The 27,547-nt window shown below is 43.0% G+C and overlaps 1 protein-coding gene across 6 annotated transcripts in view; it reads left to right on the top strand.

Moving 5' to 3' along the window:
• Positions 1–10,953: 10,953 nt before the first annotated feature.
• Positions 10,954–27,547, top strand: part of ZNF475 (zinc finger protein 475) — a 25,411-nt gene continuing 8,817 nt past the window's right edge. For 2 of the 6 annotated variants that reach the window (XM_069962655.1, XM_069962656.1), the window contains exon 1: positions 25,909–25,998. Coding sequence is in view for 4 of the 6 variants with exons in the window: in XM_069962660.1 (XP_069818761.1) it covers positions 25,900–25,998 (99 nt within the window). In the remaining 2 variants the exon portion in view is untranslated. Of the gene's footprint in view, positions 11,043–11,108; positions 11,179–15,008; positions 15,208–20,056; positions 20,668–25,748; positions 25,999–27,547 lie in introns of those variants that run through there. The other 4 variants (XM_069962660.1, XM_069962658.1, XM_069962657.1 and 1 more) reach the window with 4 other exon arrangements.

The following is a 27,547-nucleotide window of genomic DNA, read 5'->3' as shown; positions in this document are numbered from 1 at the left end:
ATATGTTTTATATCACATCTGCTGTTGATTTACATTTGGGTTAAAGTTATAATGACAGGTATCCTAGGAAATTGAGAGCTGCTGTCAGTATATACAGTGAGCACACTTACTAATACTTTGTACTGACCTATTTTACTAAAAAGTGGCCAACCTTTACATAGTAAGGATAGTGCTATTATAGTAAACATCTGTAGTGCTGAAAAAGTGTTAATGCTAAAGAATAAGTAATTGGTAAGTGTATCAGTTTGTTTCCTATCCATTACATCTTTGTGCTTCTAACACATCTACAACCATTAGCAACATCACATATTATATGTGCTCTGAGCGCCCTCTGCTGTGCATAGCAGAGAATTATAAGCAGTCATCATAACGCAGAAAGAAAAAACACATCCAGTAGGGAAAAAAAGGTGCAGTGAGACTTCTCTATCCCTTATCTAGAGCAGGTTATTTTGTGACCCCCTACATCCTATGGATTCTTCTAATGATGTTCTGTCCTCCCACGCTGCACAGTAACTGGCTAAGTGGGAAGTCACTGGAAGAATAACCTTGGAGTGGCCGGAACCTTCACTGGGCCCAGGCACCTAGGTCATTGAGCATCTAATCTCTCTGCATTGCATTGGCAATGGCCCCACATGGGCCCTTATTTTTTGCATCACTAATTGTAATTTGCAATGACAGGCTTAATTGTTGCATAAAATATGCTGCAAAACCGGAAAAAATGTATATGTGTGGTGAAAATGAAAATAAAATGTAATTTTATTTAATTTGGGGGGTTGTGTTTACGCCATTTGCCCTAGGGTAAAGCTGACATGTTATGGTATATGTTCTTCACATCAGTACAATTACAACAATATGTAATTTGTGTAACTTCTATTTTATTTGATTGCTTTTAAAAAGTTCAAATCTTTTGAAAAAAACTAAATGTTCCTTAAAATTGCTCTATTACCATCCTTATAGCGCTTTTAACCTTTGGTCTATGGGGCTGTCTGAGGTGTCATTTTTTTTTTTAACCATGATGTGTTCTTTCTATTGGTACCTTGTTTGTGTATATATCTGACTTTTTGATCACTTTTTATTACAATTTTCTGTATTTGATGGGACCAAGAATGCGCAATTTGGCACTTTGGCAGGTTTATGCGCTTACACTGTTTACCGTGCAAGATCGGGAATGTGATAATATTTCGGGCAATTACGCACGTGACGATACGAAATAGTTTTTTTTAAATGGGAAAAGAGGGGTTGATTTGGACTTTTATTCTTGGCGGGGATTGTTTTATTAATAGAAACACTTTTTTGTAAACATTTACATTAATTAGAAGCCCCCAGGGGGACTTCTATATACACAGCACTGATCTCCCATTGAAATCAATCCTGTGAATATAATAGAGCACCGTTCCATGAAGTTGGTGCTCTATTGGTCTGGCCTGCTGCAGACCAGATACATAAAATACCGAGCTGGGATCAGCGTCATTCCGACGCTGAGGCCTGGACGGACAAGAAGAAGAGATCCACCCACTAGACAACCATGGATAGGCACCGCAGGACATTTAAATGCAGCTGTCATGTCTAACAGCTGTATTTAAATGCTTTAATTAGCAATTGCGGAGATCACTGGCACTCGCTAATAGCCGTGGTCCCGGGCTGCAGAAAGCACCCGGGATCACGGCAGTTCAGAGAGGGGTCGCGGTGCAGCCCCTCTCTGAACTCCCCTAACGGCGCCATGAAGTATGAGATACGTCATGGGTTGTTAAGGGGTTAAAGCATAGGACTCCAATCTGCGGCCCTCCAGCTGTTGCAAAACATTTTCCATCATGCCTGGACAGCCAAATCCAAAGTTTTAGCTGTCCAGGCATGATGGGAGTTGTAGTTTCACAACAGCTGGAGGGCCGCAGTTCGGAGACCCATGGGTTAAAGGATCAGTGGCACAGTACATTGTGGGCATAGTATACTACAGGGACAGTGACACTGTTTATTATGGGCACAGTTCATAGGTGGCATGGTTGCACAGTTCATTAGATTGAACAGTGGCCCAGTATAGTAGGGGCACACTGGAACAATAACTTAGTGGCTCAGTGGGACAGTATATTAGGAGAATAGTGGTAAACTTTATCTAGGGGTGCAGGGGTACAGCTCATTTAGGGGACAGCAGCATAGTTCATTAGGGCAAAGTGGCACTGTTTACTTAGCACAAAGAGGCTGCCCAACTATAGATGGGGGAACAAACAGGGGGCTTAAAAGGGGTTGTCCAGCGAAAATATTTTTCTTTCAAATCAACGGATATCAGAAATTTATATAAATTTGTAATTTACTTCTATTAAAATATCTCAAGTCTTATTAGCTGCTGTATGTCCTGCAGGAAATGTTGTTTAATTTTCAGTCTGAAATAGTGCTCTCTGCTGACATCTCTGGCCAAGGCAGGAACTCTGTCTCGGTTTTCCTTGAATTCCCATAGAAAACCTCTCCTGCTCTGGACAGTTCCTGTCTCGGCCAAAGATGTTAGCAGAGAGCACTGTGTCAGACTGAAAAGAAAACATTTCCTGCAGGACATACAGCAGCTAATAAGTATGTGAAGACTTAAAATTTTTAAATAGAAGTAAATTACAGATTTATATAATTTGTTGATATCAGTTGATTTGAAAGAAAAAGATTTTCGCCGGATAACCCCTTTAACTGCAGAGGGGCAATTGATAAACGCAAGCCTCTCTCATAGGCAGGTCCAGGTTTACACTTAATCAAATGTTGTAGGTATTATTGGTAGTATTAGTATACAGGATTTGGACAGTAATAGTGTTAATATGTATGGTAATAATATTTCCTCCTTGTACACTGGTATTATTGGTAGTGTTGGTCTTGGTACACCAGTCAGTAACGGTAGGTCATGGTGATAAAACCTGTCCACTATATACGGATATTATTTATTTGTTATTGATATTATTAATTGTATGACTCTATATGTTCGAAGTATTCAAAATCATACATAGAACTTTGGGTTATACCTATGTTGTCTGTGAGATATATATTATTTCTTTTATGTGTAAAATGGTGCACTAGAGTATAGAAAGAGAGAGAGAGAAAAAGAAAACATTGGCAGCACATCTATGACTCTGTTCACACTACAGGTTGCACTCTGCTTGTGGCTTAAGTACAAACAAAAAAACAGAAGGTGCAACAGCAACCGACAGGTGCAGGGGCTCACCGTATATACTCCTCCCAGTGTACACACGGTAAACACCTGCTCTGTAGATATTAAAAAGTCAGGATCTTAGCAAACTATTTGATCAAACAGTGTACCATGTCGCCGTGTTAAGTTGTCCTCGAGACATGGTCCCTACTCTAGCATTTTCACACTAGCAATGGCCTCTCCTGGGCTGAATAAGCCTACAACTGGCCAGATAGGAGCCAAATGATCTCTTTTTATAGCACCCTTGGGACATGGGTGGAGTGCAAGCCAACAGGAGGTAGCCACACACCCCTATCTGCCCAGTTGTAGGCTTATTCAGCCCAGGAGAGGCCATTGCTAGTGTGAAAATGCTAGAGTAGGGACCATGTCTCGAGGATGCCTTAACGCGGCGACATGGTACACTCTGTTTGATCAAATAGTTTGCTAAGATCCTCACTTTTTAATATCTACAGAGCAGGTGTTTACCGTGTGTACGCTGGGAGGAGTATATACAGTAAGCCCTTGCACTTGTCGGTTGCTGTTGCACCTTCTGTTTTTTTGTGTATATATATATATATATATATATATATATATATATATATATTTACTGTAGTGCACCCTTTTACAAATAAAAGAACAACAGCACTGACTTTGTTGCAGCACATCCAAAATCGTGAAAAAATTGGTGGTGTTTTATTTCAAATCATCAGCAAAAATCAGCAACGTTTCTGTCTCATCACGACAAAGGTCTTGCTGACGATTTGAAATAGAACACCACCAATTTTTTCACAATTTTGGATGTGCTGCAACTTCTTATGTTTTATATATATATATATATATATATATATATATATATATATATATATATATACACTACCGGTCAAAAGTTTGGGGTCACATTGAAATGTCCTTATTTCTGAAGGAAAAGCACTGTTCTTTTCAAGGAAGACAACTTTAAACTAGTCCTAACTTTAAACAAATACACTCTATACATTGCTAATGTGGTAAATAACTATTCTAGCTGCAAATGTCTGGTTTTTGGTGCAATATCTACATAGGTGTATAGAGGCCCATTTCCAGCAACTATCACTCCAGTGTTCTAATGGTACAATGTGTTTGCTCATTGGCTCAGAAGGCTAATTGATGATTAGAAAACCCTTGTGCAATCATGTTCACACATCTGAAAACAGTCTAGCTTGTTACAGAAGCTACAAATCTGACCTTCCTTTGAGCAGATTGTGTTTCTGGAGCATCACATTTGTGGGGTCAATTAAACGCTTAAAATGGCCAGAAAAAGAGAACTTTCATCTGAAACTCGACAGTCTATTCTTGTTCTTAGAAATGAAGGCTATTCCATGCAAGAAATTGCTAAGAAATTGAAGATTTCCTACAATGGTGTGTACTACTCCCTTCAGGGGACAGCACAAACAGGCTCTAACCAGAGTAGAAAAAGAAGTGGGAGGCCGCGTTGCACAACTAAGCAAGAAGATAAGCACATTAGAGTCTCTAGTTTGAGAAACAGACGCCTCACAGGTCCCCAACTGGCATCTTCATTAAATAGTACCCGCAAAACACCAGTGTCAACATCTACAGTGAAGAGGTGGCTGCGGGATTTTGGGCTCCAGGGCAGAGTGGCAAAGAAAAAGTCATATCTGAGACTGGCCAATAAAAGAAAAAGATTAAGATGGGCAAAAGAACACAGACATTGGACAGAGGAAGACTGGAAAAAAAGTGTTGTGGACGGATGAATCCAAGTTTGAGGTGTTTGGATCACAAAGAAGAACGTTTGTGAGACGCAGAACAAATGAAAAGATGCTGGAAGAATGCCTGACGCCATCTGTTAAGCATGATGGAGGTAATGTGATGGTCTGGGGTTGCTTTGGTGCTGGTAAGGTGGGAGATTTGTACAGGGTAAAAGGGATTCTGAATCTATCACTCAATTTTGCAACGCCATGCCATACCCAGTGGACAGCACTTGATTGGAGCCAATTTCATCCTACAACAGGACAATGGCCCTAAACACACCTCCAAATTGTGCAAGAACTATTTACAGCAGAAGCAGGCAGCTGGTATTCTATCGGTAATGGAGTGGCCAGCGCAGTCACCAGATCTGAACCCCATTGAACTGTTGTTGGAGCAGCTTGACCGTATGGTACGCCAGAAGTGCCCATCCAACCAATACAACTTGTGGGAGCTGCTTCTAGAAGCGTGGGGTGCAATTTCTCCAGCTTACCTCAACAGATTAATAGCTAGAATGCCAAAGGTGTGCAATGCTGTAATTGCTGCGAAAGGTGGATTCTTTGAAGAAAGCAAAGTTTGATGTAAAAACAATGTTATTTCAAATACAAATCATTATTTCTAACCTTGTCAATGTCTTGACTCTATTTTCTATTCATTTCACAACGTATGGTGGTGAATAAGTGTGAGTTTTCATGGAAAACACAATTGTTTGAGTGACCCCAAACTTTTAAACGGTATTGTATATATATACACATACATATACATACACAGTGGTGCCAGCGGCGTAGCGACCGCGGTCGCCGCCACAACCGGGCCGCTACCAAGGGGGGGCCTGCACTGCCACTGCACAGCCCCCCCCATTCCCCCCTGTGACCGCAAGCAGTTTTGCTTGCGATCACAAGAGGGATGCTGGGACGGTCCCCCGGCTGACGTGCGGCCCCCGTTCCTGCCCGCTCCCATCCCCGACACGGCAGCACATACATCAGTGATCTCTGTGTGCACTTGGGAAACACTTACGGCGCAGGGTCCGTCGATAATAAGCGCCCCCGTGCCGGAAGTAACATCCCCAGCGCGCACAGAGATCACTGATGTATGTGCTGCCAGGGATGGGAGCGGACAGAGCCGGGAGCCGCGCGTCAGATGACAGCCAGACTGAGCCTGCAGGAGGAAAGAGACACAGCGGGGGAGCGAGTTGTCAGGTGAATTGTGTTGTGTTTTTTTTCCCCACAGACAGGGGGGACCATGGGGGATACATGGGGGGGGGCATCTATAAGGGGGATACAGGGGAGAGACCATCTATAAGGGGGATACAGGGGAGAGACCATCTATAAGGTGGATACATTGGGAGGATCATCTATAAAGGGGATACATGGGTGGGACCATCTATAAGGGGGATACAGGGAGGACCATCTATAAGGGGGATACATTGGGAACCATCTATAAGGGGGGTACAGGGGGACCCATTTATAAAGGGGATACATTTGGGACCATCTATAAGGGGGATACATGGGGAACTATCTATAAGGGGGATAACATGGGGGGGCATCTATAAGGGAGATAACATGGAGGCCATCTATAAGGGGGATAACATGGTGGGCATCCATCTGGGTGACAACACAGGGGGGCATCTATAAGGGGGACTACATGGGGGGTGTATGCAATAGGGCATGTACTATAGTGGACCACACAGAGGGCGCTTATACCAGGGGGGTCACATAGAGTCAGCCTACCCACTAAATAAGGGTGTAAAGGGGCCAATACAGATGTGCAGTGTGTAGAGAGATGAGGATGGTGCCGGAGTGAGGAGCCTAATATGTTTCTCTGGCAGATTCTGTGGATTCTGTGGCTCGGAGAAGTTTTCATGACGGCCCAGGACAGATGGAGAAGATGAAAAGGGAAGAACTCCAATCAGAGAAGACGTCCCCTGTGAGTCACTAAATATATCTGCACTGTGATGTATATGGAGTAGAGAACCTGTGTGTAGCTGCGTCCACCTCTATATGACTGGATGAGGTGATAGTGATCTGTGTACAGTGGATTATTCAGTAGCAGCGGTGGGGTTAGTCAGTATGTGGTGGTGTTATTTGTTACTTGTAATCTGGTGCTGTGTTTCATTGGATTTAGTATACTGGATTTGGTCAGTAACAATATGGTGATGATAGTAGTGGTTGTGGTGTGATGGTTATATTTCCCCCTTGTGTACTGGTATTATTGGCAATATTGGTCTCAGTATTTAGGGTTTGGTTAGTGACAGTATGGCGGTAATATGTATGGTGACAATATTTCCTATATACTGGTATTATTGGTAATATCAGTCTTGAGATATACAGTATATATATATATATATATATATACTGTATATATATATACTGTATATATATATATATATATATATATATATATATATATATACACACAAATAGCATCGCTTGGTCGAGGAAGGAGGGGGGCCCAAGTTGACCTCTTGCACCAGGGCCCAGGAGACATTAGCTACGCCCCTAAGTGGGGCCTTGGATTAGGAGCATAATTCGTTCCGGGACCGCACTTGTAATCCAAATCCACTCTTAAACCAAAGGAAATTTTCCCATAAGAAATCACTGATATGCAGACAATTGGTTCCACACCCCAAAAATAATGATTTGTTATTCTGAATAACATGTAAAACAAATGAAACAAACATTCAGAAACAGCAGAATATGTGATATTATAAGTTACTGGACAGTAATGGAGAGGATGGGAAACACAAGGGCTGACAGAGACTACAGGAAGCATGAAGGAATGAGCAGGGCAGATGTGAGCACAGTATAGCAGCACTCTCTGTCCGGGGAGAGAGGGGTTACAGCTATGAAGGGATTACCTCCACAGTCCTGTCCCCTGATGCATGCCCCAGCCTGAAGTGGATCTGCTATGATTTGGAAGGTGAGGGAGACTTCCATGGTCGGAGTACAGGGCTGTAGACAGTAGTGGATTATAATAGGGGCGTTTCGGGCGGCAGCCCGGGGCCCTGAGCTCCTGGGGGGCCCATGACCACCCAAAAAGACTTATACTTTCAATGGTGTACTGTCTCCTGGCTTCACTTCCGCCATGATTTGCAAAAAATCACAGTTTTTTTATGGCAATTTTGCACAAATCAGGACATCATGACCTTATCTATCCTGTACTATGAACGCCAGGCTAGTGCTTCCATAGTTACAGTGGGGTGGGGGGGCCCAGGCTTGGTGAACAGCCCGGGGCCTATGGTAAAGTTAATCCGCCCCTGGCTGTAGACCACGCTAACCACGCTATGCAGACCATATGCTCCTCCAACCCAGTACAGGGAGCTCTGAAACCAAAGCAATGCTCTTAAACCAAGTCACAATTTTGAAAAACTGTGAGCTCTTAAACGAAAATGCTCTTAAATCAAGTTACTCTTAAATGAGGTACCACTGTATAGATGGTGGTGGCTTGAAGATATCAGCTGCAGTGCAGGGGGAGTGGATGAGGTAAGTATAGTATGCAGAAACTGTGTACAAAAAGATCCGCGGGGAGCCGCTAGGGTTACTTCTTGCAGAGGTGTGTGCCGCCAGGGCCCAATAATTTTGATGAGATTCATGGGGAAGGACATCCAGGATGCCGAATGAGTGCTGCAGTGATGCTGACAGGAGCCCGGGGCGGGCAGCCGCCTGTGCCTGCCAGGTTATGAATGGGCTAATAAAGCGATCAGTGGGGTAACTCTCCATTACAGGGCCAGTAGCCTCACACCCTGCTGCTGCTGACAGTCTGCGCTGGGCTCCTTTACTAAGTGCTCCTCACTGTTAATTACCGTCTACATGCATAGTTGCCAACATTTAAATTTTTTTTCCAGGGACACTTTAGCGTTGTCAACAAGGGGTGTGGCTTAAGGTAGGTGTGGTCTTGGTGGGTGTGGTTTATGTGTTGTGGCTTGTCACCAGAGGTTTTTTTTGGGGGGAGGGGCCTGAATTTTCCAGTTAGAACTTTACAGTCAGAACAATACTAAAGGATGAGGGGTGTAGTAGTAGTACAAGTATAGATGAGAGGTGTTGTAGTACAGGATGAGGGGCAGGGGTTTAGCTAGGAGTCATAGGGCTCCATGAAACCTTGGTAGCTGGGGGTGACTGGAGCAGACTGGGGGTAGTGGGGCAGACTGAGGGTGACTGGAGCAGACTGTGTGTAGCTGGGGCAGACTGAGGGTGACTGGGGGAGACTGAGGCAGACTGTGGGTGACTGGTGGAGACTGGGGGTAGCCGGGTCAGACTGAGGGTGACTGGAGCAGACTGGGAGGGGGGTGACAGGGGCAGACTGGGGGTAGCTGGAGCAGACTGTGGGTAGCTGGGGAAGACTGGGGGTGACTGGGAGTGACTGGGGGAGACTGGGGCAGACTGGGGGAGGCTGGAATAGACACAGCTCTGATCACTATTCTCCTGGCCTCTCACACCAGTGTATATAGCTTTTCCTCCTCCACCATCATCTCCCCCATGTGCTCCCCTCATTATACCAGTATTATACAGTGAGGTGTGAGACTGGTGGTATACTGAGGAGCCCACATGAGGGGATGATGCTGAAGGAGGTAAAGCTATATACATTGGAATGAGAGGCTGGGAGACTGTAAATCAATTACAGCTCTGATTACAAGTCTTCGAGTATACTAGCCTCTCAAATGAGTGTATATAGCTTTATCTCCTTCAGCATTATCCCCCTCATGTGGGCACCTCAGTATACCACCAGTCTGACAGCACTGTATAATACTGGTGGTATAATGAGGTGCCCTCATGAGGGAGATTATAAACTATACATTGTGTGAGAGGCTAGTATACTGGAAGACTGGTAATCAGAGCTGTGACTGGTATACAGTATACCAGTCACTGGTATACACTGTATACCAGTTCTTCAGCGTATTCCCCTATGTGGTCACCTTATTACCTGGCTCCCTGCTGCATATGGCCATCTTGGTCCTTAAGGCTCTTCTATCCTAGAGGCAGGAGTGAGTGACCTCACTGTCAGGCCCTGTAGCTGGGAGGAGAGAGCGGCTTCTGGTGGCTGGAGGCAGAATATAAAGCCTCCAGCCAAAAATCCTATGCTTAGGCTTCAATGCATTGGGGGCCGTCACGGGGGCAGGGCATAATATCACAGGGAGCGGAGGTTACCGGGACAAACCCGGGAAATTACTTAGCTGGCCTGGACTGGCCTGTCAAATCCAAGACAGTCCCGGCGAAAACAGAGTCTGCTGGGACCCCTAGGGTTATAGTAAGTTGCCGCTGCTCGGTGACATTTGCATTGATTGGTATAGGGCAGTCAAGTGCCAGACGAGCGATGGGACACATTAGTTACAGTAGGTGTCAATGGGCAGATCCCACCAAACTATACACTATGGCACACTTTGGATACTTGTGTGTTAGTGTAGAGATGGTGAAGGGCTATGTGCACACTGCTGACCAGGAGTCACTGACATTCTGCTTAAAATCCTCCTCCTGCTCCATGAGGAAATGAATGGGAACTGAAGCAGACTTTGGAGCTGAATTACTAACTCCGGCTGTGACGGCTATGGATGTCTTCTATGGATAGATGATTCCGCATTAGTTGTTGACAGGTCAGTTCTTAAGACAGATTTGGGATCCCCATCAGAAATATCTGTGTGGAAGCTATTCCGTTTAAACAGTCACAGAAATCCAGCTAAATTCTATTGGAGGCTTAATGCAGATGGACTACATCCTAACCCCCCCTCCCCCCTATTTTCAGCCTTTTGTGTTGTGTGTGGGGGCCCCATAGATCCTAGCTATGCCCTACCTACTTACACTACTCCACCTATCACACACACTCAGGCCTTACTGGTTTCCAGACAACCATAGGTACTAGACATTATTGGTATCCAGGTAACCACAGGTGCTAGGCATTACCGGCATCCTTGCAACCATATGTGCTAAGCATTTCTGGTATCCAGGCAACCACAGGTACAATAGTTGCCAACAGTCCTGATTTTAAATGAACAGTCCTTGCAAATTAATGTTTGTACTAGGCTTTACTGGTATCCTGGCAACCACAAGTACTAGGCATTACTGGTATCCTGGCAACCACAGATACTAAGCTTCACCAGTGTCTAGGCAACCACAGGTTTGAGGCTTTATCGGTATCCAGGAAACCACAGGTACTAGGCTTTATCGTTATCCAGGAAACCACAGGTACTAGGCTTTATCGTTATCCAGGAAACCACAGGTACTAGGCTTTATCGTTATCCAGGAAACCACAGGTACTAGGCTTTATCGTTATCCAGGAAACCACAGGTACTAGGCTTTATCGGTATCCAGGCAACATGCAGTTTCATTCTGTTTCAAAAAATGAATTCAGGGCCTATTAAAAGCTGGGTAATAATTGGTATTGGTGCTGAAGTCTTTATAAGATGGTGAGGTCGGCTTTGGGGAAAGAATCATCAGTGAAGGAGAAGGCTAGAGGGGCTTAGGTGGGGGTTAGGTGAAAGTAGGGGTATGGCTTGACTATAAATTTGCTGTAACACACAAAGTGCGCTGTCATGTGTGACCCTACACACTTATCAAAAGTTGAATGGTAGCTGACTAAAAGCAATGGTCTGGCTGATATTTATAACTACAGTATAAATATTTAATAAAATGCCTTCCGGCGGGGTTCCTGGCACCTGTGAAGCGGTGATTCAGAGGCACAGAAAAAGGTTAGTACTGATTGTTTATTATGTTCCCCCTTCCCCTGCCACATGACATTTTAAAAATTTAAAGGAGAAGTCCGGCCAAAATTTATTTTTTATATGTTATTACTGATGGAAAGTTATATAATTTTCTAATGTACATTAATTATGGGAAATGCTCATATACTGCTATTTCCCTTAATTTAGTGTATCAGGAACTGTTAGAATTATCTCTGAAGCAGTGACGTCACAACGAAAGGTGTAATTCCTATAGAGTGTCCAGCAGGGGGCGCTCTATATATAGAAGTCAATGAGTACCATTGACTTCTATATATAGTGCGCCCCTGCTGGACACTCCATTGGAATTACAATGGATGTGTATGTAAATGTAGTATACAGTGTTTTTGATTGAATACATTTATGAAATACTTTGGGGAGCAAGTGTCCTTGCTCCCCAAAGTATTCCATAAATGTAAGCAATCAGTACATAACAGTAAGCCCGCCGAATCGCCGCCGCACGTCCGCCCGCCGCTCTGGACTACTGAACTACTACTCTCCCCACCTGCTCATAGCATGCACAGGTGATGGGAGAGTAGTAGCTGGGTTATATCTCCGAGATCTCCGCTGCCGCTGATGCCGCGCAGGGGAGCCGCTAATCACTTCAGCCATCATCCCCCTCCTGCTGCTTCCTTAGATATAATCCAGCTACTACTCTCCCATCACCTGCCCATGCTATGAGCAGGTGGGTAGAGTAGTAGTTCGCCGCCACCGCCGCTGATGCCGCTGTGCAGGGGGAGCCGCACGTCACTGCAGCCATCATCCCCCTCCGCTCCCCCCTCCTGCTGCTTCCTTACACTCCTTCCTTCCTGATGGCTGACTCCCCGCCCGGCCGCCGGCACGTGTGATCAGAGAGCGGCGGCCGGGCGGGGAGTCAGCCATCAGGAAGGAAGGAGTGTAAGGAAGCAGCAGGAGGGGGGAGCGGAGGGGGATGATGGCTGCAGTGACGTGCGGCTCCCCGTGCAGCATCAGCGGCGGCGAACTACTACTCTCCCCACCTGCTCATAGCATGCGCAGGTGATGGGAGAGTAGTAGCTGGATTATATCTCAGAGAGTAAGGAAGCAGCAGGAGGGGGATGATGGCTGCAGTGATGAGCGGCTCCCCTGCGCGGCATCGGCGGCAGCGGAGATCTCGGAGATATAACCCAGCTACTACTCTCCCATCACCTGTGCATGCTATGAGCAGGTGGGGAGAGTAGTAGTTCAGTAGTCCAGAGCGGCGGGCGTTCAGTAGCGGCGGGCGGCGGCGATTTGGCGGGCTTACTGTTTTGTACTGATTGCTTACATTTATGGAATACTTTGGGGAGCAAGGACACTTGTTCCCCAAAGTATTTCATAAATGTATTTAATCAAAAACACTGTATACTACATTTACATACACATCCATTGTAATTCCAATGGAGTGTCCAGCAGGGACACACTATATATAGAAGTCAATGGTACTCATTGACTTCTATATATAGTGCGCCCCCTGCTGGACACTCCATAGGAATTACACCTTTCGTCGTGACGTCACTGCTTCAGAGATAATTCTAACACTTCCTGATACACTAAATTAAGGGAAATAGCAGTATATGAGCATTTCCCATAATTAATGTACATTAGAAAATTATATAACTTTCCATCAGTAATAACATATAAAAAAATTATTTTGGCCGGACTTCTCCTTTAATATCAACTGCTGCATAACATCTTTAGAAGCAAAACTGCCAATCACCTGATTGCTAAAAGTGTAACATGATGGGGCAATAATTATGGTGCCTTCAATGTGTGGTGTGTGCCCTTGTGATAATAATGAATCTAGCATTAATACCAGCTGCTGCAGAATATCTTTGGAAGTGGACTTTATGTGGAATTATAGAGCAGAAGCATAGCAAGAGGGGGACAGGATAGAGGGAAGACACCTTCCAGTACAGAGCTAATGGGCTAGATCAGTTGTCAAACTCTGGCCCATGGTGCCATTATTTTTGATATCGAGTGATCTCCTACAGCTGGATCGCAGATGAAACCCAGCTCTTCTCATAAATTGAGTAGGGCTGGAAGCATGTCGGTGCCGTTTGTACCCACACAATGGCAGTATGTGATGCAGTGACGTGGGTGCTCCCCTCCAGAGAACAGCCTTCAGCAGCAGCAGCAGCAGCGATGGACTGCTCTTGGTGAGACGTCAGGGAGGAAGGAGACGAGGGGTAAATAGCAGATGTGGAAGGGGCAGAGGGGTAAATAGCACTTAAAAACTTAATATAGTTAGTGCTGCAGTTATAAGGAAAGTAATAAAGAAGCCATTCTTACCTCTCTGCATTCCCCTCGTTTCCTCCTGAATCATCACTCGCAAGCAGACACACTCACACGGTAGAGTAAGCCACCGGGTCATACAATATATGGTCTCACACTGCACATGCACTCTTTACAAAGCTAACTTGGTTTTAGGTTTACGGTTTTAGGTTTAATGCATAAACATGTACAGTACTTGGTTACAAACAGATGGTTAACAAAAGACATACACACACTGCAAACAATGAAAATAAAATAAGTATAAAATAAAAAAAGTTTGGATACCTAGCATAGATATGCGTCATATAGGTTCTTCCTCCCCAGGGGATTGGGCTTAGAAAATGGTGCACAAACCAATTCGATTGGATCCCCAACTTTGTGAAACTCAAATGTTCCCTAAGCGTCATTTTTAGGGCCCCAGCCCTTCTTCATAATTCCTATCCCAATGTTCTGATTCCTAGCATATCAAACATTATATACTCCAGGAATTCACAACATGATATCCCCATTATGTGATTATGCAGACAATTAGACGGACCATATTTGGACTCCCTGCGATGTCCTCATCATACTCCATACTATGAAATTGGTTCTATGGCTATATGTTTTATTTGGAGAAAGTTATGGAAGATTCCATGTTCCTACTTATTTTCTGAAAGAGAATCCACCCCTAATGGCATGGAGTCAGTAGAGTCACACACTGAAGGGCATTTTTTTTTCCTTTAAACATACACTTTAAACAGATAGCAAAAACCCAGTTTGAAGCTAGCCTTACAAATGATAGGCAGGAAAATTGTTATCTCTATACTGTTGTTAACCCAACCTTTTACCTATTGAGCTAACAAATGTTTTTTATTCACAAGAAAGGAATCCATTTATTGCAACAAATCTGCCACATATGTGCGCGTGTGTGTGTGTGTGTGCATATATATATATATATATATATATATATATAGTGGGTATATATTGGGAACAGGCACATTATCATAAAAAAAAAACTATGTAGCATAATTGGCTTGTCTGTTTTATGCATTTTAAGAGGCAACATCAGATTCATAAGAAATGAATTAAATCATGTTTGTGTTTAAATTCTTTATAGAAAATAACTCTGAACTTTGTTTTTTTTAGTTTTAGTTGCAGTGTTAATGTGATTGTTATGCCAGATATATTTAGCTTCCACTTGAGGATGAAGTTGGAAACTTTCACCTCTTATAATAAACTATAACTGAGAAGCAAAGTAGATGGCACTACCTAGGCTCCACTTGTACCGAACACCCTTGGGATAACTTGGACCATATGCCGGCGGTGCTCCTGCCAGAATTCACACGTAAGTAACAAATAATGAAGAAAGAAGACGCAGGGCACTCACCGTTAGTTGCTGTTCAGACCATCCAATTTATTTTGGTATGCAGGGGTAGCGGGGGAGACAGGAATGGGACCCATTCCTGTCTCCCCCGCTACCCCTGCATACCAAAATAAATTGGATGGTCTGAACAGCAACTAACGGTGAGTGCCCTGCGTCTTCTTTCTTCATTATTTGCCTCTTATAATAAACATTGCAATGTTGGCTAATGTGTACAATGGCCGAGAAAAAAGTTAACCTGTTGTCAGGTCTGTGGAGTCAGAGTCATGAAGTCGGAGTCGGAGCTAGTTTTGGCTGGAGTCTGAGTCGGAAAAAAAATGTACCGACTCCAGCTTTAAAAAAATCTTTAAAAAATGTAAAATTGAATTTTGATACGAATTTGACAAGTTTTGCTTATGAATGTATAATATGAGCAACATTCTAATAGGACACTGGCCCTATTACATAAGGGTGGTCATGGAAAAGTTGTCGGTCACTATTTGGCAGTTTGTTTCTGAGCTGGAAGAGTCCATTGTGTGGGGGGAGATCTGTGCTGTTCTCTTCCTGGATGCTGGATGACTGTATATGAGCAGCAGTGTAATATGAAGATATCCTGTGTAATATAGAGGAGGAGAAGGCATAAGTAGTGTAGCAGTAACCTCAGTCCTCAGTGTGGTGTTATCACTATGTGTGACCCCTCTCTATCACCATGTGTGACCCCTCGCTATATCACTATGTGTGACCCCTCTCTATATCACTATGGCTGACCTCTATATTACAGGTATCTGGTATTGTTAGCAGTGTTTCTTTAAGTATGGTGAATATTTAGTTAAAAACATAGAAGACTGTCAGCAGGAAAAGACCACCTGCTCCATCTAGTTATGAGTAGTTCAGGACATGGAGGCTGGAGACTGTCTGCATCCACTGCACACACAGGAGAATCTGATTTATATACAGTATTTCTTTATTCACTCAGAAGTCGCCCCCAGGATCATGTAGGACATTACAGAGAAGCTGCTGAGCCAGTGTGATAAATAACTCCCCTGGTATATGACTGGCCATTTATGAAGGAGAAGGAGTCGGGAGTCGGAGTCTGAGTCGGTCCTGATAAAATTCAGGAGTTGGAGTCGGAGCTGCGGCTTACCGACTCCACAGCCCTGCCTGTCGTGACACTATGACACTTTAAACTACTTAAAATGTTTAGTGTTTTAGTGTGTTTGCAACTTCAGCCATGGCAATGTGCTCCTGCCTAGTGTGAATGGTGTTGTAGGAGAGCTGACCACATTTGTTTTTTTGCCCATGTTCCAAATGGGGAAGTGGTTGCCTCTACCTGGTCGTACACTCTTCCTATCCCACCCAGGTAGTTTTTTATTTTTGCTAGTACAGTGGTACCTTGGTTTAAGAGTAACTTGGTTTAAGAGCGTTTTGGTTTAAGAGCTCACAGTTTTTCAAAATTATGACTTGGCTTAAGAGCTCCCTGTACTGGGTGGGAGCGCGAGTGGAGGAGGGGCATGGCCTGCATAGCGGGGTCTACAGCCCTGTACTCTGACCCAGGAAGTCTCCCTCACCTTCTAAATCATAGCAGATCCCCTTCAGGCTGGGACTGTGGAGGTAATCTCTTCATAGGTGTAACCCCTTTCTCCCCGTATAGAGAGTGCTGCTATACTGTGCCCACATATGTCTTGCTCATTCCTTCATGCTTCCTGCAGACTCTGTCAGCCCTTGTGTTTCCCATCCTTTCCATTACTGTCCAGTAACTTATAATATCACATATTCTGCTGTTTCTGAATGTTTGTTTCATTTGTTTTACATGTTATTCCAAATAATAAATCATTATTTTTGGGGTGTGGAACTAATTGTCTGCATTTCTATGATTTCTTATGGGAAAATTTGCTTTGGTATTTGGATTACAAGCACGGTCCCTGAACGAATTATGCTCGTAATCCAAGGCACCACTGTATTACGATGGAACCGGCATGCCCAGAGCATAGGCTTATTATATGCCATGGAGAGGCTAAAGTACAGTGTAGGTCCATCCTAGCATGAGGCCACCTTATCGTGATGGGGTGGTTTACACTATTTGCAAATGGTAACCAAGAACCTCATTATTTTTATGGAGATTTTTTTTAGCAGTTGGGGGGGGCTGCTTTTAGCAATTTTCGTGTCTGTATTGGCTCTGTATCTTGCCATTAGCAGTGAGCTATTGCACTTTTTATGTTTTTGTGTGTTTGAAATTTCAGCCATGGCAATGTGTTCCTGCCTAAATGGTGTAGGAGAACTGACCACAGTTGTCTTTTTTACTTAAAAGTTTAGGTTAACCTTCTGTTTAGGTGTTGTGACTATTAAACTTACTATACAGCTTGCCAACTATTTGGCACATCAGCCTAGATAAACAGCGCTAGATTTTTCACAAACTGAACATGTTTTATCAGAATTCTGTCTCTCACAAACAGATTTAACCAAGACCAAGAAAGAGTATGTACAAATATGTAGACCACATTGCTACTATTCCTGGTTGTCTTATTCTATCCATTCAAGCACTGGCTATAGCAGGGGTGGGGAACCTCCGGCCCACGGGCCGCATCCGGCCTCTGAGACCTCCCGATGCGGCCCGTGGCTCCCCTGTGACACACACCGCACTGGAGGGGAAGGAGCCGTCGCACACAGCATCCTCCGGTGTCTGTTACAGCTTCCAGGAGGATGCTGTCTGTGCCGGCTCCTTCCTCACTAGAGTGGCGCACGTCTTCCGTCTCCTGCCGCACACGATGTCGTCATTTCATCACGCGCCGCCTGCAGGAGAAGACGGGCACAGGCTAGAGGGGAGACAAGAGGACCTGGACAGCGTGGGAGCGGAGGAAAGGTGAGTGGGATGTTAATTTTTTTTTATTTGGGGGTTAACTAGGCTACCAGGGACATGACTTATGGGGGTTAACTAGGCAACAGGGACATGACTGATGGGGGTTAACTAGGCTACCAGGGACATGACTTGGGGGTTAACTAGGCTACCAGGGACATGGCTGGGGGGGTTAACTAGGCTACCAGGGGCATGACTGATGGGGGTTAACTAGGCTTCCAGGGGCATGACTGATGGGGGTTAACAAGACAACAGGGACATGACGGATGGGGGTTAACTAGGCTACCAGGGACATGACTGGGGGGGTTAACTAGGCTACCAGGGACATGACTGGGGAGGTTAACTGGGCTACCAGGGACATGACTGGGGGGTTAACTAGGCTACCAGGGACATGACTGAGGGAAATCTTTTTTTTTTTTTTTGAGGAATTGGAGAAGCCTAGTGTTCCAATATATTAGCTATATTTTTTTATCAGGAAATATAGAATTTTTAAAAATTTAGGATAGCTTTTGAAGTGATGTCTGTGTGTCAGCACAGTGCAACCACTGTGCGTGCCCGTGCATTACACATTAGGGTACTGTGACAGCTTGAAACATAATGGATGTGCAGTGTATAACATTGGGGCTAAGTACTGAATACCATTGTGATGGCAGTAACCTATAGATAGATTTTATCCACCAAAAAGTTTATTATGCTAGAATTAAGAGATAGTTGCCATACAATTCTCTGGGAAGCAGAGATTGTAACCAACCCTCAATAGCATGCGTTTATTAACTTGACTGACACTGTCATCTGTTGGCCAAAGAGTGCATTGCAAAGAAACCTTCAAAGTTCAAGGGTTGTCAATCGTGACTTGATAAAGTAACACAAAAAAGGTGCAATAATTCACTATACTAGAGCGTCAGGAATAATGTTAACGCATGCTACATCTGTGCAGGTACACTTTGGCTGAAACTTTTATTTATGATGCCTTGATGGTTACTGGTATAACTATTGTATAACTAACATCATTTGAAATAATTTAGAACAGAGTTTGTCAACTCCAGTCCCCAGGGCTCCCTAACAGGTCATGTTCTCAGGATTCTCCTAGTATTGCACAGATTATATAGGGAAAGAAAAGGAAAGAAAGAAACAAAGAAAAAAAAACAAAAAAGAAAAAATTGTAGTAGTGTATAGGCTGGATTCACACTATGGGGAAGATTTATCAAACATGGTGTAAAGTGAAACTGTCTCAGTTGCCTCTAGCAACCAATCAGATTCCACCTTTCATTTCTCACAGACTCTTTGGAAAATGAAAGGTGGAATCTGATTGGTTGCTAGGGGCAACGGAGCCAGTTTCACATTACACCATGTTTGATAAATCTCCCCCTATGTTTTTGCAACCTATCTTTTTCATCCGTTTTTGCAAAAAAATGATTAAAAAAAAACGGATGGATAAACAGATGTATTTGTGTGCATCCGTTGTGATCTGTTATCCATTACATTATAAAAAAAAAAAACACATCAAAACGCTGCCTTTTTTCCCATACCCTGGGCACCTGCAGCTTGCTCTGCTCTTCATTCGGTTGGCACATACAATGGTGATGCAGCTGGAGATTCTTCTGTCCAGTTCTGAAGTTTTCAGCACCTGCCCTGTTAGACGACACCCGGTGTATAAGATGACCCCTCACTCTTGAGAAGATTTTCCTGGGTTAAAAAGTAGTCTTATACACAGAAAAATACTGTGTGTGTGTGTATATATATATATATATATATATATATATATATATATATATATATATATATATATATTATACATATATATATATATATTATACACACACACACATGCAGAACATGACTGCTTTCTGGTAGGAATAGCGACACCCTTGTCCACAGGTTGGGTATGATTTTGCGGCTCCATTGAAGTTAATGGGGTTTGATTGTAATACCACACACAACCTGATGGCAAATGTGGTGCTATTTCCTAAACATGGATAACCCCTTTAAAACCACCTGCCTAATATAAGGTCGCTCCCCCGTTGTGCTATCAAATCAGCTCTGACCGGTCAAGGCATGAAACTCCACAAGACACGAGAAGGTCTTGAATTCTTAGTCATGTTCTTAGTCATGCTTAGGGGTTTATTATGTATCAAAGTAATCAACAGTCATCCTTATGTAAATGAAAATATTCGGAATATGACTGTGTATTCCTAGGATGGTGCAAGTTGAACACAAATAGTCTATTAGAAGAAATATAAACTGGGCTCCAAATATTTTTCAAATGCTCTTAGGCCAAAGGGTTTTATTCAGGTAAGTATTAACAGTTCCATAATACAGACAATTGCGATTCATAAGAATTTCAGGTTTGTACATTTATCCAGTTTGTTAATATACCATCACTGGGTTGGGGGTGGGGGTTGTAGTTAGACCTTTATCAACATAGTATATATTTTATTCTATATATGTGGAGAGATGGAATAAGAGAAAAAAGATGGTGTTGATCCCTGCATGAGACAAGCAGAATGGCCGAAGCACCATGGGTGCCAATCCGTGTATGGGACAAGGAGATTATCCTGTGCCCCATGGGAGGTGAAATCCGCTGCTATACGGTATGTGTGAAGCTACCCTAAAGGTTTATTCCTAATAAAGTTAGGAACATACATTACACTAGGGAACAAGACCCTGCCCTGTTAAGCGCTGTGTGGTAAACACTTGATCAAAGCAGAGGATTGATAACTGTAGGGCTTAGACAGCCCTGCAGTTCCCGACACAAACGTTGGTGGCAGCAGAGGGGCCCATGTCACCCAAATAAGAAACTATACATTAATTTTAATGAAGTGATAAAGCAATGTGATATATATAAATATATATATATATATATATATATATACATCCAAATGAAAAAGTTCCAGCAGCACTTTGCCTGAAGGTGGTAGAAGGTGCCAGCAAGTTCAGGTCAGAGAAAAAGAAGGAGGTCTGCTACACCTGTTCCATAGAAATGGAAACCACCCTTATCGAGTGCACTACTGTCCCGGCGCTAACGGGATAAAAATAGAAATCAAATATGTAACAGTGTAGTAGGCTCTCAAGAAATGGGTGAAATAATATTATAAATGTAGCTGTAATGATTTCAACAAATATTTAATACTGCAATTCATAAACGGCAATAATCTAGAAGCATAGAAAAATAAAAATACAATGAAATAAAGATACACGTATATATCTGATAAAACGTCCACATGGACAATAAAAATATCCAATAAATGGTGGAAATGTATATATATAAATATACTAAAAAGAGAGCCAAGTGGTGAGCACCGCGCCGGGCCCAGCGCGGTCACCCCACTTTAATAATGGCAGTCCCGAGTCACGGTTTTTAACCTAGGCTCGTATTGTTGTTGAGCCGGTGTACTTGTACTTTAGATAAATAATACTCCTTTTAGAATGAGATCATGCAAGGGAGAATTAAAAGACAAGTAAATGGTGGTGGGATATCCACCTCTCACCCTGCTGGTGATATCATCTGCAGTCAAATGCGGTATTGTGATGGTAATCCGTGAACCAGTCTCTGCAGTCAGCTTGGGAGCCGTGTGATCGCGGTCTAGTGCAACTATGCGCTGACTTGAGTTGTTTGTGGCGTCCGCGTGGATGGAAGCGCGCGCTCCTTCCGGCTGATGTTGTGTAGGGTGCCAGGAAAATGTGGCTCCGGTTCGGGATCTGCGTTTGTAAACTTAGGTATAATTTCTAGAAGGCTCTGTTATCCTGAATTCCCAGGACGCGTTTCAGGAGATCTACTCGCTCCTTTCCTCAGCAGAAGGAATCTGGATAACTCTAATGTCCCTTGTATCCTGTCAGCTTTTATATCCGTTCTGGACTAATCCACAAAACCTGTGATGGATCCTTCCAGGTAATTCTCCACACCTGTAGATCATTTGCTGCTACATAGTTGTCACAATCTCATATGGAGTTACATGGATCGGCAACTAGCAACACATATTAATCTACATCATTACATTTCTTTTCTTATTTTTGCATTGCTCCCACCGTACAGTTTAAGTGGAAAATGAATTAAGTTTAGATATAATAATAAAAATAATAAACAATAATGAAAAGTAGTAAAAAGAATAAGAAATGTAAGACTGCATAGAGGAATATGTGTCTGCAACATATAAGGACAAAATAAAATGCAATACAATAAATATGTAAAATTATAATTGAATTCCCTCTGTATTGCCATCTGATCTTACTTAGTACATCTGAACATATGAGTGTTCCACGTATTTCACACTAGGTGTGGCTTCTTTCCTGTGTGAATTCTTTGTGATCTGATCTTACTTAGTATATCTGAACATATAGGTGTTCTGAACATATAGATGTTCTATGTATTTCACACTGGGTGTGGCTTCTACCCTGTGTGAGTTCTTTGTAATCTGATCTTACTTAGTGTATCTGAACATATAGGTGTTCTACGAATTCCATACTGGATGTGGCTTCTTCTCTGTGTGGGTTCTTTGTGGGAGGTTTGCCGATGTGGCTTCTTTCTTGTGTTGGTTATATTACAGGTGAGATAAGATGTTGGTGTTTCAGGCGATATGGTCTAAGTACTATGTTCACTAGGGCACCAAGGTCTGGCCAGAAGTGTTGTTTGGTAGTATCATAGATTTACATATACATGAAGGTATGCCCATGTCCAAAAGACAAATGTATATATACACCAACAGATATGGAGAAATAAACTGGGAAAGAATAAATGGATCAGGTAACAGATGAATGGAATAGAATAAAATGGATACAAAATATATGAATAAAAATATAAAAATATATATAAAAGATGTATATATAGAATGTAAAGAAAAAGAAAAAATAGAAAAAATAGAAGGATGCCGGGAGTCACCAAGGGGCGGTCCAGGCACTGATGAAACAGTCTGGCACTGTACCGTCCATCGGTCACACCCCCCCATCCCTAACCTAGTAGGTTTAAAAAATCCAACCAAATCATATCCCTCTCACATTTACCACTCACAGGAACCCAAAGATTTCTAGTTCGGCATTGAGGCCATAGGGTGCGATTGTCTGTAATTCAAAAATGAGACTCATTTTTGAATTACAGACAATCGCACCCTATGGCCTCAATGCCGAACTAGAAATCTTTGGGTTCCTGTGAGTGGTAAATGTGAGAGGGATATGATTTGGTTGGATTTTTTAAACCTACTAGGTTAGGGATGGGGGGGTGTGACCGATGGACGGTACAGTGCCAGACTGTTTCATCAGTGCCTGGACCGCCCCTTGGTGACTCCCGGCATCCTTCTATTTTTTCTTTTTCTTTACATTCTATATATACATCTTTTATATATATTTTTATATTTTTATTCATATATTTTGTATCCATTTTATTCTATTCCATTCATCTGTTACCTGATCCATTTATTCTTTCCCAGTTTATTTCTCCATATCTGTTGGTGTATATATACATTTGTCTTTTGGACATGGGCATACCTTCATGTATATGTAAATCTATGATACTACCAAACAACACTTCTGGCCAGACCTTGGTGCCCTAGTGAACATAGTACTTAGACCATATCGCCTGAAACACCAACATCTTATCTCACCTGTAATATAACCAACACAAGAAAGAAGCCACATCGGCAAACCTCCCACAAAGAACCCACACAGAGAAGAAGCCACATCCAGTATGGAATTCGTAGAACACCTATATGTTCAGATACACTAAGTAAGATCAGATTACAAAGAACTCACACAGGGTAGAAGCCACACCCAGTGTGAAATACATAGAACATCTATATGTTCAGAACACCTATATGTTCAGATATACTAAGTAAGATCAGATCACAAAGAATTCACACAGGAAAGAAGCCACACCTAGTGTGAAATACGTGGAACACTCATATGTTCAGATGTACTAAGTAAGATCAGATGGCAATACAGAGGGAATTCAATTATAATTTTACATATTTATTGTATTGCATTTTATTTTGTCCTTATATGTTGCAGACACATATTCCTCTATGCAGTCTTACATTTCTTATTCTTTTTACTACTTTTCATTATTGTTTATTATTTTTATTATTATATCTAAACTTAATTCATTTTCCACTTAAACTGTACGGTGGGAGCAATGCAAAAATAAGAAAAGAAATGTAATGATGTAGATTAATATGTGTTGCTAGTTGCCGATCCATGTAACTCCATATGAGATTGTGACAACTATGTAGCAGCAAATGATCTACAGGTGTGGAGAATTACCTGGAAGGATCCATCACAGGTTTTGTGGATTAGTCCAGAACGGATATAAAAGCTGACAGGATACAAGGGACATTAGAGTTATCCAGATTCCTTCTGCTGAGGAAAGGAGCGAGTAGATCTCCTGAAACGCGTCCTGGGAATTCAGGATAACAGAGCCTTCTAGAAATTATACCTAAGTTTACAAACGCAGATCCCGAACCGGAGCCACATTTTCCTGGCACCCTACACAACATCAGCCGGAAGGAGCGCGCGCTTCCATCCACGCGGACGCCACAAACAACTCAAGTCAACGCATAGTTGCACTAGACCGCGATCACACGGCTCCCAAGCTGACTGCAGAGACTGGTTCACGGATTACCATCACAATACCGCATTTGACTGCAGATGATATCACCAGCAGGGTGAGAGGTGGATATCCCACCACCATTTACTTGTCTTTTAATTCTCCCTTGCATGATCTCATTCTAAAAGGAGTATTATTTATCTAAAGTACAAGTACACCGGCTCAACAACAATACGAGCCTAGGTTAAAAACCGTGACTCGGGACTGCCATTATTAAAGTGGGGTGACCGCGCTGGGCCCGGCGCGGTGCTCACCACTTGGCTCTCTTTTTAGTATATTTATATATATACATTTCCACCATTTATTGGATATTTTTATTGTCCATGTGGACGTTTTATCAGATATATACGTGTATCTTTATTTCATTGTATTTTTATTTTTCTATGCTTCTAGATTATTGCCGTTTATGAATTGCAGTATTAAATATTTGTTGAAATCATTACAGCTACATTTATAATATTATTTCACCCATTTCTTGAGAGCCTACTACACTGTTACATATTTAAGTTCAGGTCAGAGACCACTGACCAAACATGGATAAAAATAGTATAGACCACAGCACTCCAGAAGTATGTCAAAATCGTAAGGTAATTTATTCAAAAGAACATGTGAAAATAACAGCAAGCACAAGCTCAACGTTTTGGTGGCCGCCTGCCACCATTTTCAAGCGTGAGAATGGTGGCAGACAGCCACCAAAATGCCGCGCTTGTGCTTGCTGTTATTTTCACATGTTCTTTTGAATAAATCACCTCACGATTTTACTGGACTTTACTATTTTTAGCTATATACACACACACACACACACACACACACACACACACACACACACACACACACACACAGTACCCCTATACATAATATATCCCACCTCTTAACAGGTACTTTTGTCATTGGTTTTAATGTTCTGGCTACCTGGTATATGCATTTATATAAAATATTGGTGGGAGAGAATCCGATCCCTTTGCACACATCACAGTGCATAAACCAGTCATAGATGTAGGATAATGTGTTGTCAATTGATTGACCATTATGTGTAGATGATTATTTCGGTATCTAGTACATGTCCATACAGGTTGTAGCATTATAGAAAGCTCTGTTGTCTTTGTATTAGTAGCTATTTGCTAAACTCCACAGGAGCCAATAGGTCTGGATGCAGTTTCATCAGGTTTGTTGACACGTTGCTAGGATACAAAGAGATAGCAGCTGCATTATAGTTACTGCAGCAACCACCATGCGGACATTCCTCTACAACAGGGAAGCAGAGAACAAGGAATCTGTGATATTTCATGCTAATACCCCTGAATCCTGGAAGAAACTGTACATCTCACAGGTAAAGACAGATCATGTATATTGTGTCCCTTCTTGTATGTGAGCAGCTGAATGTGATCATTCATCTAAAGAACTTGTTTGTTATCTGCAGCAGCTACATCACATACCAATATATATATATATAATATACACAAGCTATACACAATAGATATTTAAAATGCAAGCAGTCACCACTATTATAGGATTGGTTTAAATTGCACCTTGTGATGAGATGTTACTGTACATGCTACATGACAATTTTGGCTGAAGCAGGGGGTCACATGATCAAAAATCTCACACACTGTGGATCTATCTGCATTGCAACTAATGAAAGCAAATTAAACTTTGCAGAGACCATGACCGAAAAGTGTCACCAGAGTTACTTACATCCACACAATGGGGGATATTTACTAACAAATCTAAAAACACGATTTTGTGCAGCGGGCGGACCGCCTGGAAAACTGGGATACAGCCATAGCCATAGGCTGTATCCCAGTTTTCCAGGCAGTCCTCCCGCTGTATCTGCCCGCAGACAGCGGGAATTTGATGCCGAGCGTTCGGGTTCATACTAACCCGAACCTCGGAGGGTTCGGACCATCCCTACTTCTTTGATCTGAGGCGTCACTTTCCCTTTTCCTCTCCATCTGGCCTGGGCCTCCATGATTATTTCTTGCTGCTACATTTCATCTCTTCTGAACCTGCCAGACAAACATCTTAGGCTCCGCACTTTTACAACTTCCACTTTTTTGTCTCACGTGCAGTTAAGTCAGTAGCTATGTGGGTTGCCCCCTGTATATAGGATACCCTTCAGTGTCCTCCATATAGTAATAATGTCTCCTGCTGTACCCCCATATAGTAATAATGCCCCCTGCTGTGTCCTCCATATAGTAATAATGTCTCCTGCTGTACCCCCATATAGTAATAATGCCCCCTGCTGACCCCCCATATAGTAATAATGCCCTCTGCTGTCCCCCCATATAGTAATAATGCCCCCAGTGTGCCCTCCATATAGTAATGTCTCCTGCTGTGCCCTCCATATAGTAATAATGCCTCCTGCTGTGCCCCCTATATAGTAATAATGCCCCGTGCTGTGCACCAATATAGTAATAATGTCTCCTGCTGTGCCCTCCATATAGTAATAATGCCTACTGCTGTGCCCCCTATATAGTAATAATGCCCCATGCTTTGCGCCCATATAGTATTAATGCCCCCAGTGTGCCCTCCATATAGTAATGTCTCCTGCTGTGCCCCTATATAGTAATAATGCCCCCAGTGTGCCCTCCATATAGTAATGATGTCCCCTGCTGTTCCTCCTATATAGTAATAATGCGCCCTCTGCTGTGCTTCCTATATAGTAATAATGCGCCTGCTGTACCCAACATAGTAATAAAGTTCCCCTCCTGCCTGCAATTAACCCTACCGCCATGCCCACACACACTACCCCACCTGACCCCCACACACACACACACTATCCCCCCTGACCCCCCTCCGCACACTATCCCCCTGACCCCCCCTTCCGCACACTATCCCCCTGACCCCCCCCTCCGCACACTATCCCCCCTGACCCCCCC

The sequence above is a fragment of the Dendropsophus ebraccatus genome, chromosome 3 (assembly GCF_027789765.1).
Source record: "Dendropsophus ebraccatus isolate aDenEbr1 chromosome 3, aDenEbr1.pat, whole genome shotgun sequence".
NCBI classification, from domain to species: domain Eukaryota; kingdom Metazoa; phylum Chordata; class Amphibia; order Anura; family Hylidae; genus Dendropsophus; species Dendropsophus ebraccatus.
The sequence above is the reverse complement of the archived record's forward strand: the minus strand, read 5'-3'. Positions and strand labels throughout refer to the sequence as shown.